The sequence below is a fragment of the Bombus vancouverensis genome, chromosome 8 (genome assembly GCF_051014615.1).
Source record: "Bombus vancouverensis nearcticus chromosome 8, iyBomVanc1_principal, whole genome shotgun sequence".
NCBI lineage: Eukaryota > Metazoa > Arthropoda > Insecta > Hymenoptera > Apidae > Bombus > Bombus vancouverensis.
Window position 1 is genome coordinate 15,265,140 of NC_134918.1, and position 13,481 is coordinate 15,278,620.

At 48.7% G+C, this 13,481-nt stretch overlaps 2 protein-coding genes across 3 annotated transcripts in view; one reads left to right on the top strand and one right to left on the bottom strand.

The window, feature by feature from the left end:
• The window catches only part of LOC117153750 (uncharacterized), a 257,976-nt gene that overhangs the window by 204,353 nt on the left and 40,142 nt on the right, over positions 1-13,481 (bottom strand). For both annotated transcript variants that reach the window (XR_004463667.2, XM_033328099.2), the window contains exon 2: positions 12,015-12,185. Coding sequence is in view for 1 of the 2 variants with exons in the window: in XM_033328099.2 (XP_033183990.2) it covers positions 12,015-12,178 (164 nt within the window). In the remaining variant the exon portion in view is untranslated. The remainder of the gene's footprint in view (positions 1-12,014; positions 12,186-13,481) is intronic.
• Positions 1-13,481, top strand: part of LOC117158751 (EF-hand calcium-binding domain-containing protein 11) — a 122,403-nt gene that overhangs the window by 51,736 nt on the left and 57,186 nt on the right. The gene's annotated exons all lie outside the window — the stretch shown is intronic.

A 13,481-nucleotide genomic window follows, 5' to 3' on the forward strand; every position in this document is an offset into this window, starting at 1 on the left:
CATTCCGCGTGAATTGATTTGTACGCGCGTTACACGCTTGGATGTATCGGAACGGACCGACGAGGCCGGACACCTTCTGAAACCTCGCCACATCCGGTCAAATCTCTGCCATGAGAGACGATCGCGAGTATCGAACGAGATTTGCGAGCCGAGTTTAATCGTAAACAGACCTCTAACAACCCGATGGATTTTCCTATCAGCATTTTTCCCATTTCTCGCGTCCGACTTGTCGCGACTACGGCTCCCGCTTCCTGTCGTCCTTCTTCAAGATACACCGGGATTAGCCTCGGCGAGCGAGCTACGTTTCGAAAGTAAGATAAATTGCCGGGGCTCTCGTCTATACGAAACGGTATCATCGACCATCGTGTACTCACATTCGGCAGAGTCGCTTCTCAGAGAAACGCGGTGCATAGACGGAGAAAAGTATGTCGGGGGAGAAATTAACGCATCCGGTTGTTTGTGCACGACACTCTCGTCCGATCGTTCGTGCGGAAGCAAACTCGCTTCATGCTGCGCTCCTCTATCTCCGCCGCCCGTTTCAGACTTCTGTTACGCGATATACGCCAAGTACGTGGATGAGGACACGCCACGAAGCACGAGATCCTCGTTCCACGAAGCTTGTGCGTCGTACACGATACCTCGCTGAACTGACACAATGCACGCGCCTGCTACATTCCCCGCTTCTCTCGTCCTTCCCTCGTCCTTTTACACCCCCCCCCCGTTCGTCTCTCCCTCGTCGAGCATTTTCTCGCCTAAGTTGCCTTTCGTGGCTGCGAATTTCGGCCGAACTCAGCGACGATCGAACAGCTCGATCGAATCGGAGGAACTCTTTATCGGCCACGTCCGCGTCGCGTTGCGGGCAACGAGAAACGTAAATTTCGAATCGGTTCTACGGATCGACGGTATTCGCGCGTCGCTTGCGCCATGCACCGCCTTTACGATAATTTACTGTTTATTTACTCGACTGTAATCTCACCGGCGATAAATATCCGGCGAGGGATCGCGAGTGTCGCGTTTTTATTGTGGCCGATCGAGGGACACCGATCGTTCGTTCCCACATGGTCGAATGGAAGGTCGAGCGCGGTCGAGAAAAGAACCAACGGTTAACAATGTAAGGGGCGATTCGAAGACATTTCGAAACGGCGCGTTTGACGCCGATAAAATAATGAACAAACGCGCGTTTGTCATCGCGGCGACAGGTATCCGCCTGGCGATACCTGGACCTGCGAGCCGAGATAAGCATAATTTACCGAGGAGAATGCTTAAAAGAGCGAGCATTATCTTCTCGTGTAAACTATACGCAACGGAGAGTATGCCTCTCACGTGCGCGCGATTATTTCTCGCTACGCGGAAACGGTTAAAGACAATATCGTGAAAATATGGCTATTGTGTATCTGGCCGAGATTATCTAGCCAAACATCGGACTGTAGCTGGCAGATCGATACGTTATCGCGGCCCAGAATCCAATCGGCAGTATACGAGTTCCACGATGTTGCTTAAATACGAAAACGCTCGCGATTTATACCACAGAGTGAGGTATGAAAGCGGATAACGGCGTGGAAATACGAAGTAAATTTGCGCAACTCTCAATTTGCTTCGTAAAATTATATCGTATTTATTATCTAGCTAAACGACAGCTAAAGAAAACGACACGATGTTCCAGAAGCACGCACGAGAGAATCTCGGAGGAGTGGAGCACCTATCGTTAACTCGATCCGCCTCGTCGTCCCTGACAATTTCATTTGCTCCGTTATCTGTCGACCTATCGTCCGGGACATTCGTTACACGTTCGTTAAAAGATGTAACCGAGCGTTGCGACCGATAATGAACCAGACACTCTCGGATCGAAACGAATGGAAGCGGATAAGCCGGGTGCGTTGGGCTATTTGTTGCTACAACGCAACTGCGCGTCGCTCGTTAGGATACCGGGTTATCCCCCGTGTCGTTGATCCAGTTTTCACGCTCGCACGCTACCAGAAGAGAAGAACAAAACGAGAAGGAGGCAATAAATACGGCGAAAGCCGATCCAGCGAATATTTCTGCCGATCTTGTCGATACGGCGGCCTAACGAATCCCGTCCGCTCGTGGAATTTATTTCGATCGGAAAAGTCGACGCTCGACGAATAAATCATGGAATTTTACAATATGCTTCGTGTTGCTACGCGTGTCGGCGGTCGGACACACCGTTGCACCAATGATCACACCTACGTCTTATCGTTTGCGATCGAACGCCGATGCAAATCCGCTGCAACGGTCGCAACGCGTCCAACAAAGAGCCGAGTCGACAGCAAACAGGAAAAAACAAATCGGTTTTCTAATTTACACGCAACGCTAAACCCAACATTTTTTCCCGCGGACGGTCCTCGAGTCCCACGATCGAAACAATAACGGATGGTCCTCGGGTCCAACGACGTTCACCATGAACAGGATAATCCTATGATCCACGTCTGCCACCCACTTGTACACCCACCGAGTTAAGCAAACGCGGGTGAACACAGTGTCGATTATTCATAGGGGATCGTTGCACCAGGACGCGGTTAACTCGTCGATTTACTCAACACGCGTATCCCTGTGTCTCTGTACGTGATTCGTGTTCTACGGTTTGTTCGTCCGCGATGGAATACGCTCGACACTCACTCGGACATCGAGGACCCACGGTTACCTCAGCCACCCACGCGTCCCGATTTTTCGTCGTTCCTCACCGCAGTCACGGGAACGTGGCGTGATAGGGATGGTAATTTACCGTCATTATAGGTAACTAAGACGGGCGACGTGCGCCAATGGCGCACAAACCGTTCTCATCGAAGGCTGAATTTCACAGCCTCGTTATCGATCGTTGAAATAAACAGTCGATTTTAGCGAGCGTCGGCAATCGAAAACGATGGCTCGCGTGCGTGACAAACGTTCCGTCGACGTTTCCTAAATTGCGCGCGTCCCTATGCCTCTTCTCCAGATATACAAGTACGTAATGATCGCGATGACGACGAAACAGGGAGAGAGAAACGAAGAAAAAGAAGCATCTCCTACGGTATCGCGGTAAGGAAGAAGGAACGTGTCGTGTCGAGGTAACAATTGTTAGCATGTGGAAGTGGAGCGAACGAAGTCATTATGAAAGACACGCGGAAGGAGGAGTACAGGTGTTTTGAAGGTAGCGAGAGATTGGAGCGCCAACGTCCCGAGGGGTGATTACGTCGGAGCGGCGACGCTGAGCGCCCCTTGCCGTGTAATTAACATCGTTAAAACATGGATATTAAATAAATTATAAATAATTATGTTCGACGGCGTTAACGACCACCATCCTAGCCCATAGCGATATGACGCTGCTTCGCTCGGCTACATTTACGTTATCGATTGCAACGTCGAACACAGAGCTTGCGTCTCGACTTCCGTCTGGACTCGGATCCTCGGCTTTAAAGTCCTGGTGAATATTTATTCCGATATATTCCGAAGCGACTCGGTCGGAGGCGACTCGCGAATAACATCTGCTAGACTTAATCGAGAGTTAACGAGCGTCGCGCTGCTTTCGATCGCCGTGAAATCGGATAAACAGCGTTCTCGATGTTTTTACGAGGTCAACCAGAAATCTGGAATTCGACGCGCGAATCGCGAAGCTCGTCGTAAAACTACCCACTACGACGTACTTCCGCGGAATTAACGTCGATAAAAAGCTACGAGCCGTTTTATAACGTTCGCTGCCGCTATAAAAAAAAAAAAAATAACGTTCGCACGTATCTCGCGACGATGAACGCACTCGTAACGTAAACCGCGCGAGAGTCACACGGTGTCTCTGTATCTGTCACCTATTTTCGTGCGTGTGTTGGTGAATCTTTCGAAACGAATTATCATAATCCCCGTAGTAACGCGACACGTCGTGTCGATTCGCGGCTCGAGCCTTTGAAAAATCTGGTTTCCTCGGTTACCGATGGAAAGCTCGCGCGCCACCGTGCTCCATCATAATCGTAGGAACTTTAAAAGTCGATAATGGCTCAATAACGGGACCCAGTCGAGAGAGCGTACCGGTTTCTAATCTCTGAAAAAGATTAGGCAGCGGAGAAACAAGCCGAGATCTGTCGGATGGCAACTGCCAATCGGAATATCTCGATCGGCCATTATAATTCAAATGGGTCCATTAAATGTATTCACGCGCTATTAGAGCCGGCGCGGATTTTCTCGCCTCTCACGGCCCGTTTTCTCGCGATTGGCCTCGGCAAGGATGTCGGGCGACGAAGTGCACCATATCGATCCTCGCCTTAACGCCGTTTCCATTAGGTTAACGACCCTATCGCCTGATAAACTATTCACCATGCGAATAATTGCGATGCGATTCCGTACATTGCTTCGGCTATCGTCTACCAGCCGTTTCAACAGTAACTACCGACCGAAGATGGAGAGTCATAAATTCGCGTTCCTGCACCACGACGATGTCGGACACCAGGCCTCCATCAACGCCTCGTCGCGATTCTCGTAATTTCTCATCGACGCTTGACGTATAGCTATCGGCGTTAACGACACGGTTCCAACGACGTTAATAAAAACACCGACTACTCTATTACAACGGTAGCCATTAAGCGAGAAGCAATCTGTCGACGAGCTGAATAGCTCAATTGGTCGGGCCGGTTGTCCGACAAGTAGATGATTTTGATTTAGAATCTACTTTGACTCTTTAGATCGCTCCAATGTCTTCTATCTAAACTTTCAACGATCGAACATTCACTCGACGATCGATAGATACTGCCAAGCGAGATTCACCCTGAGGGACAGAGCTCTGACACAGGCCAACAGCTTCGTCGAAAGTCGGACGCCGAGTGGACAGAGGTTCCAGCAGCGAGCAGCACGGAGGGTTGAAACGAATCCAGCTGGTGTTACCCCGTAACCGCAGAGTGGCGCCCGCTAACGGAGACGCCTGGAAGCATCAGGCGTCCCGGCGTCCATGGTTCCCCGGATTGCCACCAGATCGAGATACGACTTCGCTTCTAATCGTGACACGGGGTATATATCGCGCGCCGATAAAACAGGATCGTCGATCCAGCTGTAAGTCTACGATCGATTCAATTATGCTAATCACGGTAAAATAAGTTGCACAACGATTACCACGTCGGAGATCTCAATACCGACAACTTGTTGCGAATAAATCTTCTTGCTTTTTCGTTGCGATCGATCCCGTTCCGTGATAACGTTGGGAAAAGTACGCGACACGAGTTCTATGAGAAACCGCGCTTATGAGAACCTAAATAAATTTACAGCGCCGTCAACACTTGCTCCCGGCATCGAGAGCGATAGGAAGACGATGGAAACACGGGCAAAACGAGTAAAGCGTCATCGATATCGTTTCGTCTGCGACAAGAAGAGTATCGGGACCACCGTGAATGACACGAATCTACGCGGCGACAAGTGCATACAATGGTATCCTGACCGGATATACGGCGAGGAACGAGGAGCATGGAGAGAGAGAGAGAGAGAGAGAGAGAGAGAGAGACGTTCTCTTTAACCAGCAGCCACTTCAACCAACTTAACCATCGCTGACTCGTTATAGCATAACGGTTCGACAGTCGACAAAGGTGCGAGATCGCCCCAATCGAAGCGACGTCCTCGATTATCACGCGTTCACAGCTTTATAAAGGCCCGAAAAGCGCGACAGAGGGTGTGCGATGAGTGAACCAGAGCAGAACAGGACGAAGGCGGAAAAAAGAATACAGAAGGGGTGAAATCGGCGACCCCGTTGATTCGAAGAGATTTGAGGCTCGTAACGAGGGTGCAGAGGATCAGGGGGCATCTGTCAAACAGTGTCTTTGAAAATAAAAAAAATGCAGTCTCAAAGGTTCCGAGCACGCGCGTATCGCAGTTTTCGATCCTCTATTTCCTCGTCCCTCTACCCCGTTGATTCCCTTTTAAATACTCGGGAATGGAGTGGGCGACGATTAAAATTTGAAAATTACACGAATACTCGCAATATTTTTCACTCGCACGACCCGATAGTCGTTTAAAGGGGGAATATTTTTGTCCGGTACGGCGAGGCAATTATTTGGAACCAACGAATCGATCTATCAAGTGAAATACACGCGAAACCGGCAAATATTACGCGAGTCAAATTAGTCGAGTGGAAGAGAGCAACAGTGTTGAAAATCGAAATACATGGCTTGGTTATAACACCCATCAAAGTCGAGCCGTGCGAGTGACAATCGAACGACACGCACCGACGTACGAAAAATACAAAAAGAGGCGCGCGTGGAAACGGCGCGCGGAGTGGTTTACCTGCAATGCTATTTTTGCGACAGGTACGCAACCAGTGCGTAAGCGCGGCGAAAAAAAGAAAGCGGACGGGGTTCGTCAGAGGAACATTATATACGTGGCTTGGCACCCCTTTTGCCACTCGCGAACACAATGAGCGGCTTTGTTGAAAATTTCTGCGGGCTTTTGACCCCGGTTTTCCGCGTTCACCCACCCTGCCTCTCGCCATTTTCGCCCATGCATTTCGTTCCCCAATACCCTACCGATCGGCTCATACGCCACTGAGTTCCCATAGGAAGATTCCCGGTCCCCATTCGACGCCGATCCCGTGAAATCCGGCTCATTAAATCGCTTGACGTATTTCGAGATGGCACGTTCGCACGCGCTTCCAGCTCCTATCAAAGGCAACGCTCTGCTCTTCTTCTACCAGCCTCACGATGCGTTTGCACGCGTCGAAAAATCAAATCCTCGCCCTCTCAAAGCCCCGTTACGATAATGAATATATTAAATGTAAACAGATTAGGAACGACTTCACGGTGAAATTCTTTCGCGCCCCACGATCCCTTCTCGTCTCCCGAGCGTTAGATCGTCCGTTAGAGGCGAGAAACGAGTAGCTGGACAATCGATAACGACGAGATAAATTATTCAAAAAGTATCGTTACGACCAGCTGAAATTATTTATAAAACAGAGACCGGCCGTGGTAGTCGCTTTATCGCCGCTAATGAGCCCGTAAGCCCTCGAGGAGACAAGTAGATCGTTGATGCAATTATGGTATCGGGTCTTGTGAAAAACAAATCTCGTTAAAAGTAAGCAGGGAAAGTGGAGTCTATTAGGAGCGAGTGCAAGATACAGGTATCGTCCAAGAGAACGCCGAACAGATAAACGCAATGACCATGGGGGTCGGACTCATATACAAGCGAACAAAGATCAGATACAAACAAAGAGACTCTTTCCACATTAACCTTACGTAACGAGCAAAGCTCACGACCGAATGCGTTCGCGAGTTAGATCGATACTGCCACATGGATATAGCATCGTTTTGATTCCAGTTGTGTCCATGGTGGTTGCTTTCGCTGCTCGGCGCGCTTTTCTCTTTATACGTTTTCGCTTTCTCGGCTTACGTCCAGGCAGCGCAGCGTCCGAACGAGCGTACTCGAAAAAATGAATACGCGCGTGCTGTGGATTCGCGGACAGAACGAACGAAGCTTTGATCCTTTGAGAAGAACGCTTTGCGGACTCGACGGCAAAAAGGCGAGTTTAGGTTCCATCCCACTTGTCACAGTAAATAGTAATAAATGTTGCCTCCGTATCGCTTCATTGACGAACCGGCCGACGAACTTTTTCCAACCGAGTCGTTCTCCTCGAGCGAAACAGTCGACCCGAACGCGCACTGTCTGCGAATCGAAAGCCGTATCGAAACGCTTTCCATCAGGTTGCCAGTTTCCCCCGATATGAATCGAACTTCCAACTATCCTCTTCGAAGCGTCTGTTCGTCTTTGGCAAGTTAATGCGAAATCGATGTTATCGATATTCAGTAATTAAATCTTCTCGCTATCTACGTGAAATCGCGAATTACCTCGAAATGACATGACATTTTTGTAATAATTGGTTCTATAACGAGGTAGATTTGCACAGTTAAAACGTCCCTTTTGCGTCATCTGCACCTCTATAGCCGTTCCTATGTACGACGAGTCGTAACAGAGTGTCTCATCGACACCGACGAAGCACAGACGGAATTTAACGATTCGCATCGACGATTCTTCGTCCAGTGAAACGCAGGCGAATACCTGACACTCGCCAAGCCGAGACTGGGCTTCCATCGCTCATTGGAACTATGCTAAATACCATCTAACGAATACATACGGGTAGCTCTCTTTGATACAAAGCTTCTCTGCTTTATATAAAGCGGCGGCGAACTATTTGCCCTGTGGTCCACAGAATTTCAGCCTATGATGAAAGATCTAATGAACCTTTGCCTGTTTCGCACAGCGTACACGCTATTCGGCCAGGGATCGGTTACTGCGTCCACGGTCCGTCGCTAATTAATTAACATTCTCTCGGAAAAATTCGCACGGTTGCGTACATTTTGGATAATTGGCTCATTTTCACGAATATCGCGCTTCAAACTTCTCCGCGTTGCTCGTTCGATCCATGTTCTGCGGTGAAAATGCAAAACCGTACGCTTTCAACCGTCCATACGGTCGTTCTCATCGTATTAGTACCCGATCAGAATTCGTAAAAAAAAGAGACAGGAAAAAAAGGAAAACGAAGAAAGCCAGAGAGGGATAAGGGAAAAAGGCTCGTCGAGCCTTCTCCAACGCCATCTCCAACGAGCACATGGAACGCGTCTCCTCGCAGACAGACGCGTGAGACTCGCAACCGCGGGAATTCGGTAACCGATCGCCGAGAGAGGTAATTAGCCTGAACCAATGAAATTAAAACGATTTTACTCCGGCGCGTTTGCGAGTTTTTTATCCGTCGGATAACTACGCCCGCTACTACAGCCCAGTCCAGGTAGACCGACCGTCAATGTACTTGTGCGGTAAATGGCACATAAAACGAGTCTGGTGCACGTCACCAGACGCGTGAATGCCTCCTCTTTTCTGACTCTCGTCTCTTTCGTCAACTTGTTCCTTTTACAATGGTAAAGAGATGCTGTGACGGGGGACACGTTCCGACAGCCGAGCAGATTCGAATCTCTAATTAATAGAATGCAGATTTATCCGTGTATTAAAGTCGTGCGAGATACGTACCGAAATCACATAGATGCGCCGGTAAGCCGCTTACGACCACTTGTACAACGACGGAAACCACTTTTCGAGATAAGTTGTAGATCTCTAATCTCTTGGTCTTTCTCTTTCCGGCCTCCCATCCGTACAGTTCCGTGCCCCTCTCCCATCGTCTCTTTCTCTCGTTAAACCACCAGCCCCGGATTAGGACCCTCTGCCGTTCGTCGAATATTCGTACAAGGATCGTGCCGGGTTTCGAGTTGTTACCAACTTTTTGCGAATCTACTGCTGCTAAATTCGCAGAAGGAAATAATACCGCGCGTTAATTAACGGACGGCGCTGTTTAATCGACGTGGTGACTCTCGTTTTCATGTCAGAGGCATAATTAGTGGAAGGGAGGAAAATATATTTACACGTTGGCATTCGACAAGTACGCGGCGATACTTCTCGCGTTTTAATAACGGATTAATATATGTATCAGCGAGGACACAAAGGTGCCGTCGGCGTTAGTTGGCCAGAGGAAGAGAGGAGAGTAAACTCGCGGAAATGCGAAGAGGGGATTTGATTTCCAACCCGTGGAAAGAAACCCTAGTCGTTACGTAATTAATTTCGCGGTACTGCGAGACTCGTTAAAAATTTGAACTGCCAGCCAATCATCGCCAACGGCGCGATACGAAAACACGGAATTTACTGAATTTGATTTTCTACCCTACGTGCCTTTCGTATCGTTTTACCCAAATTAATCGTATGCGAACCACACGCGTGCGAAATCGTTCGAACGTGTTTCCGTGTAAACTCGGAGCGCGATCGGAACGAAACTGCGCGACACGCGACAACTTCGTTAGAATGGCACGCGTACCTATCTTTCGCGAATTTGTTTTACGATTCGCGAGATGAAGATCGAACGACGAAACCAATTTCCGCGATACGAAAGGACGCGATACTTAAACGAGCGAAAAGACGCGGAATTGAGCCCGCAAGAGGATACCTCGGATACATACGCGCCGAAAACGCGCATCTCGTCACAGGATATGGGACGTCTGGGAAATGAATTCGCTACTTGGTCGGTGAATATGGTACTCCGTTAAGACTTCTACGTGGCTGGAATGCGTCACGAAACAGAAGTGCACAGTGAGTGGCTGGCAACGTGCGCTATACATTTTATGACTCTATCGGAACCACGATGTCAGGCCGCCACCGCGTCGCGGAATAACTAGTCTGACTGGACGCAGCCAGTTTTCTCATCCCACTGCCATGTTCTTCGATACCTGAACAGGAATAACGTTCCCCTTAATAATCCGCATTAGTTAACAAGCTACTAAAAGCAGCACAATTAAAACAACGAACGCAGCCCGCTCGAGTATCCTCGGTGCAATCGGACTTGCTAATCTTCTAAAGGCAGAAATAACGATCGAATGGAGAACGAACGATAGTCGTTTATGTACGGTAGAGTTAATACGATGGTGCAAGGAGGAGGCGGTAAAGAACCCCGCAAATCCGTGTACCGAGCGAATTCAACGTGTGGTCGAAGTAGATTGGTCGAAGAGATCGGTAAAGTGGCCGGTGGTCTCGTGTTTCGTGAACTTTAATCAGACGGACCAAACTCTCTGTGTTTCGCTGCTACGTCGTACTTAATGGAGCCTGCCTATCCTGGCCCTAGTCGATGCCCGATATAGCCGGAAATCCGCGCAAAATCCCCCTAAACCGCAAGATAAAGTTGTACGCTCTATCGGGAGGGACGATGAACAACCACGTCACTTTGCGAGCCACGACCCGAAGCATCCCTATACCTTCGATTTCGATTCATTCGCGGTCTAAGAATGCTTCGCGGACCCTTCCATTTCTACTATTCTAACTTCCGATTCGTTACCAGTTATTCCCTTCCTATAGAAGAGATTCGAATCTCGAAGGTTCTAAGGTGGGGAAATTGTAAAACCGTGATCTAACGCTTACACAATCGTACGCCTAATGTAATTGAACCAGACACGCAGTTACCAGCTATACCCCAGGTTTCTAGAAACTACACGAAATACTATATATTGCCGAGAACATCTTGAAATTGGTGGAGAGTACGCCGAATGACCGGTACCTCGGTAAACTTTGATCAGTCGGGACCGAACTCTGCGCGCGTCTAATCCCACTAACTTAATGGCATCGTCTCTCTCTCTCTTTCCTGGTATTCGACGCGAATACCAACTCAAGCCCGAACGTCGTATCGTCAACTAGAAGTACATGTTGCGTCGGAAGCTGATACGAGCCTCGCGGACCGCCAACAACCGTTCTATTCATCGTCAGAGTTCAGATATTTGGGATGAGTTATTACGAGCAAGTCGCAGGGCAGACCTATCATTCTACGGAATGCTCGCATCGCGTGAATCGAGTCGCCGATTCCGAAAAAGATCGCGGTCGTTTCTTTTCGAATTTAGGACAGCGAGTTTAAAAGCGTAGTAAGGTCGATCGAATTATATCGGCGTAGATACGAAGCGGACGAAAATAGCGGCAAGAAGAACGATTTATTGAACGAAGATACAAGGAATTAGTAAATTATAAGCTACTGCGATAGAAAAGCCGTTAATTTTGACGACGCGGCAGCGGTCGACGATTACAGCGAGACCATTAGAAGGCAACAGTCGTGTAAGGGTCGTAGAGTGATAGCCACAGATCATTAAGTGACGCGACTTTGCACGAGACAGATCGAGAACTTGATCAAAGTGGATCGCTCTATTCTTATTTGATTCTCTATTCAATATGGATTTACGCGATTTAAAATTTTTATTGTGGGCTTTTCGTCGCAGAAACGAAGATCTTTCGATATCGATGCAGGAGTTAAACGATGTACTTTCGTAATATAATTGCCGCCGAATTTTATTATATAGGGTATAATTACTCTTTAAACACCATGTACAATGCAATTTGCGAGCGTCGCTTTATCGTCGACGCCCTGATTCTCATTTTCGCCGATGGTCTGGGGTTTCAGAGCGTGGCGGGAGATATATTTTTCGATCGAACGAAACGGGAAAACGCGACACAGTCTATCGAGAACATAATTTACTTACTTTTGTTGATTATTGTTTGCGGTGGGCATGGGGGTCGGCACCCTCGGCGGCGGAACTGGTATCGCTTTTCTTCTTCCTCCACCTGTTTGATGTATGGTCGGAGTAACGCGTCCGGTCGGTGCTATCCGGCCAGCCGTTCGAGGTCTCTCTGTCCGTACTTCCATATCGTTTCTGGAAATAATACAAAATGTCGCGTTGTCAAGCCTGCAGAGATAAAACTTCAGGGATTCTTCTTTCTATTTTTTCTTTTTTTCTTTTCGTCTCTTTTCCGTCGGCTGATTTCCACGTGTGTACCCGTCGTCCTCTATACCGTCTGTACGGTGCACGTAGAGAAAAAGAAAGGAACGATCCAGAAATTGCGACGAGGAAACGAGTCACGTAAAAGGCAGTCGACAAAAAAAACGAAATTATTACGAGACGCATTAGTAACCGGGACACAAAAGTGCCATTTTCTCTTGTGCTCGCAAGGCCAGGCAGACATCACAGAGATTGCCGGTGAACTTCGAAAGAGCGATTCCGAAAGTCGCGTGCACAGCGTGCGGAGTACACAGAGGAGAGGCCCGTAAAAAGGAGACGGAAAAATCACGGGGACCGAGCGCGCGAGACAGGAACCGAATCCCTCGCTTCTCCGCGCGCTTTGTTCGTCACGTGCTTTCGCGAAATCCTATTCGACCTTTAAACGTTTTAATTATTTCCGAAACAATTTCCTCCGATATGCGGCTGCGGCCAAACAATACGCTGGTCTGCCTAGCGTGCTCGAATTTTTTTTATTTTACATCGCGAGCATACGTGCAATACCGTATCGCCACTTTCATAATCGCCGCTTTATTTAAACGTATCATTAATTCTCCGTTATTCTTTCAACCCTTGTGTTCCCACCTACGCGATTCCGCGGCAACAATGTGGCCTGTCCAATTATTTTTACAACTGCACAGGGTAAAAACAGCCGTGCGGGTTAAGCGAAACACGAATACCAGGCGGACGTGTGTTCCTAATTAAGCGCATGCCCTCGCTAATTTACCTCGATAAAAACGATAGAATCTAGTCTGGTGCTGGTACTCGAGCGTATCCCCGAGACGGTCGTCTGTTCGTGTGCGAATGCGTCGAACGCGTTGCATAGGACGCGCGTACGTGCACGTAGCATTTGCGTAACGGAATTTCAATTAATGATCTGCGTACGTCAGACTGCCGCGAGCCATTTCAATGAGCGCTTTCAACGTAGCCTGCCACCAAAGTGACGCCCGCGGTCTCTCCCCTTACCCCTCTCGCGTGCTGGTTTTCTCCGTTTTCCGCCATTCCCCTCCCCTCCTTACGTTCATGTAACCTCGCCACCCTTAATTCGGTTCCAATCTTTCTTCTTTCTCTACCACACGATTGACTGCGTCGCCAGTGTTCCCGTGATTCGCGTCGTAGTCTCGACGTTTGTATCGCGTTCGAGGTGGAAGGGTAACGTTTCGCGCAGAGAAG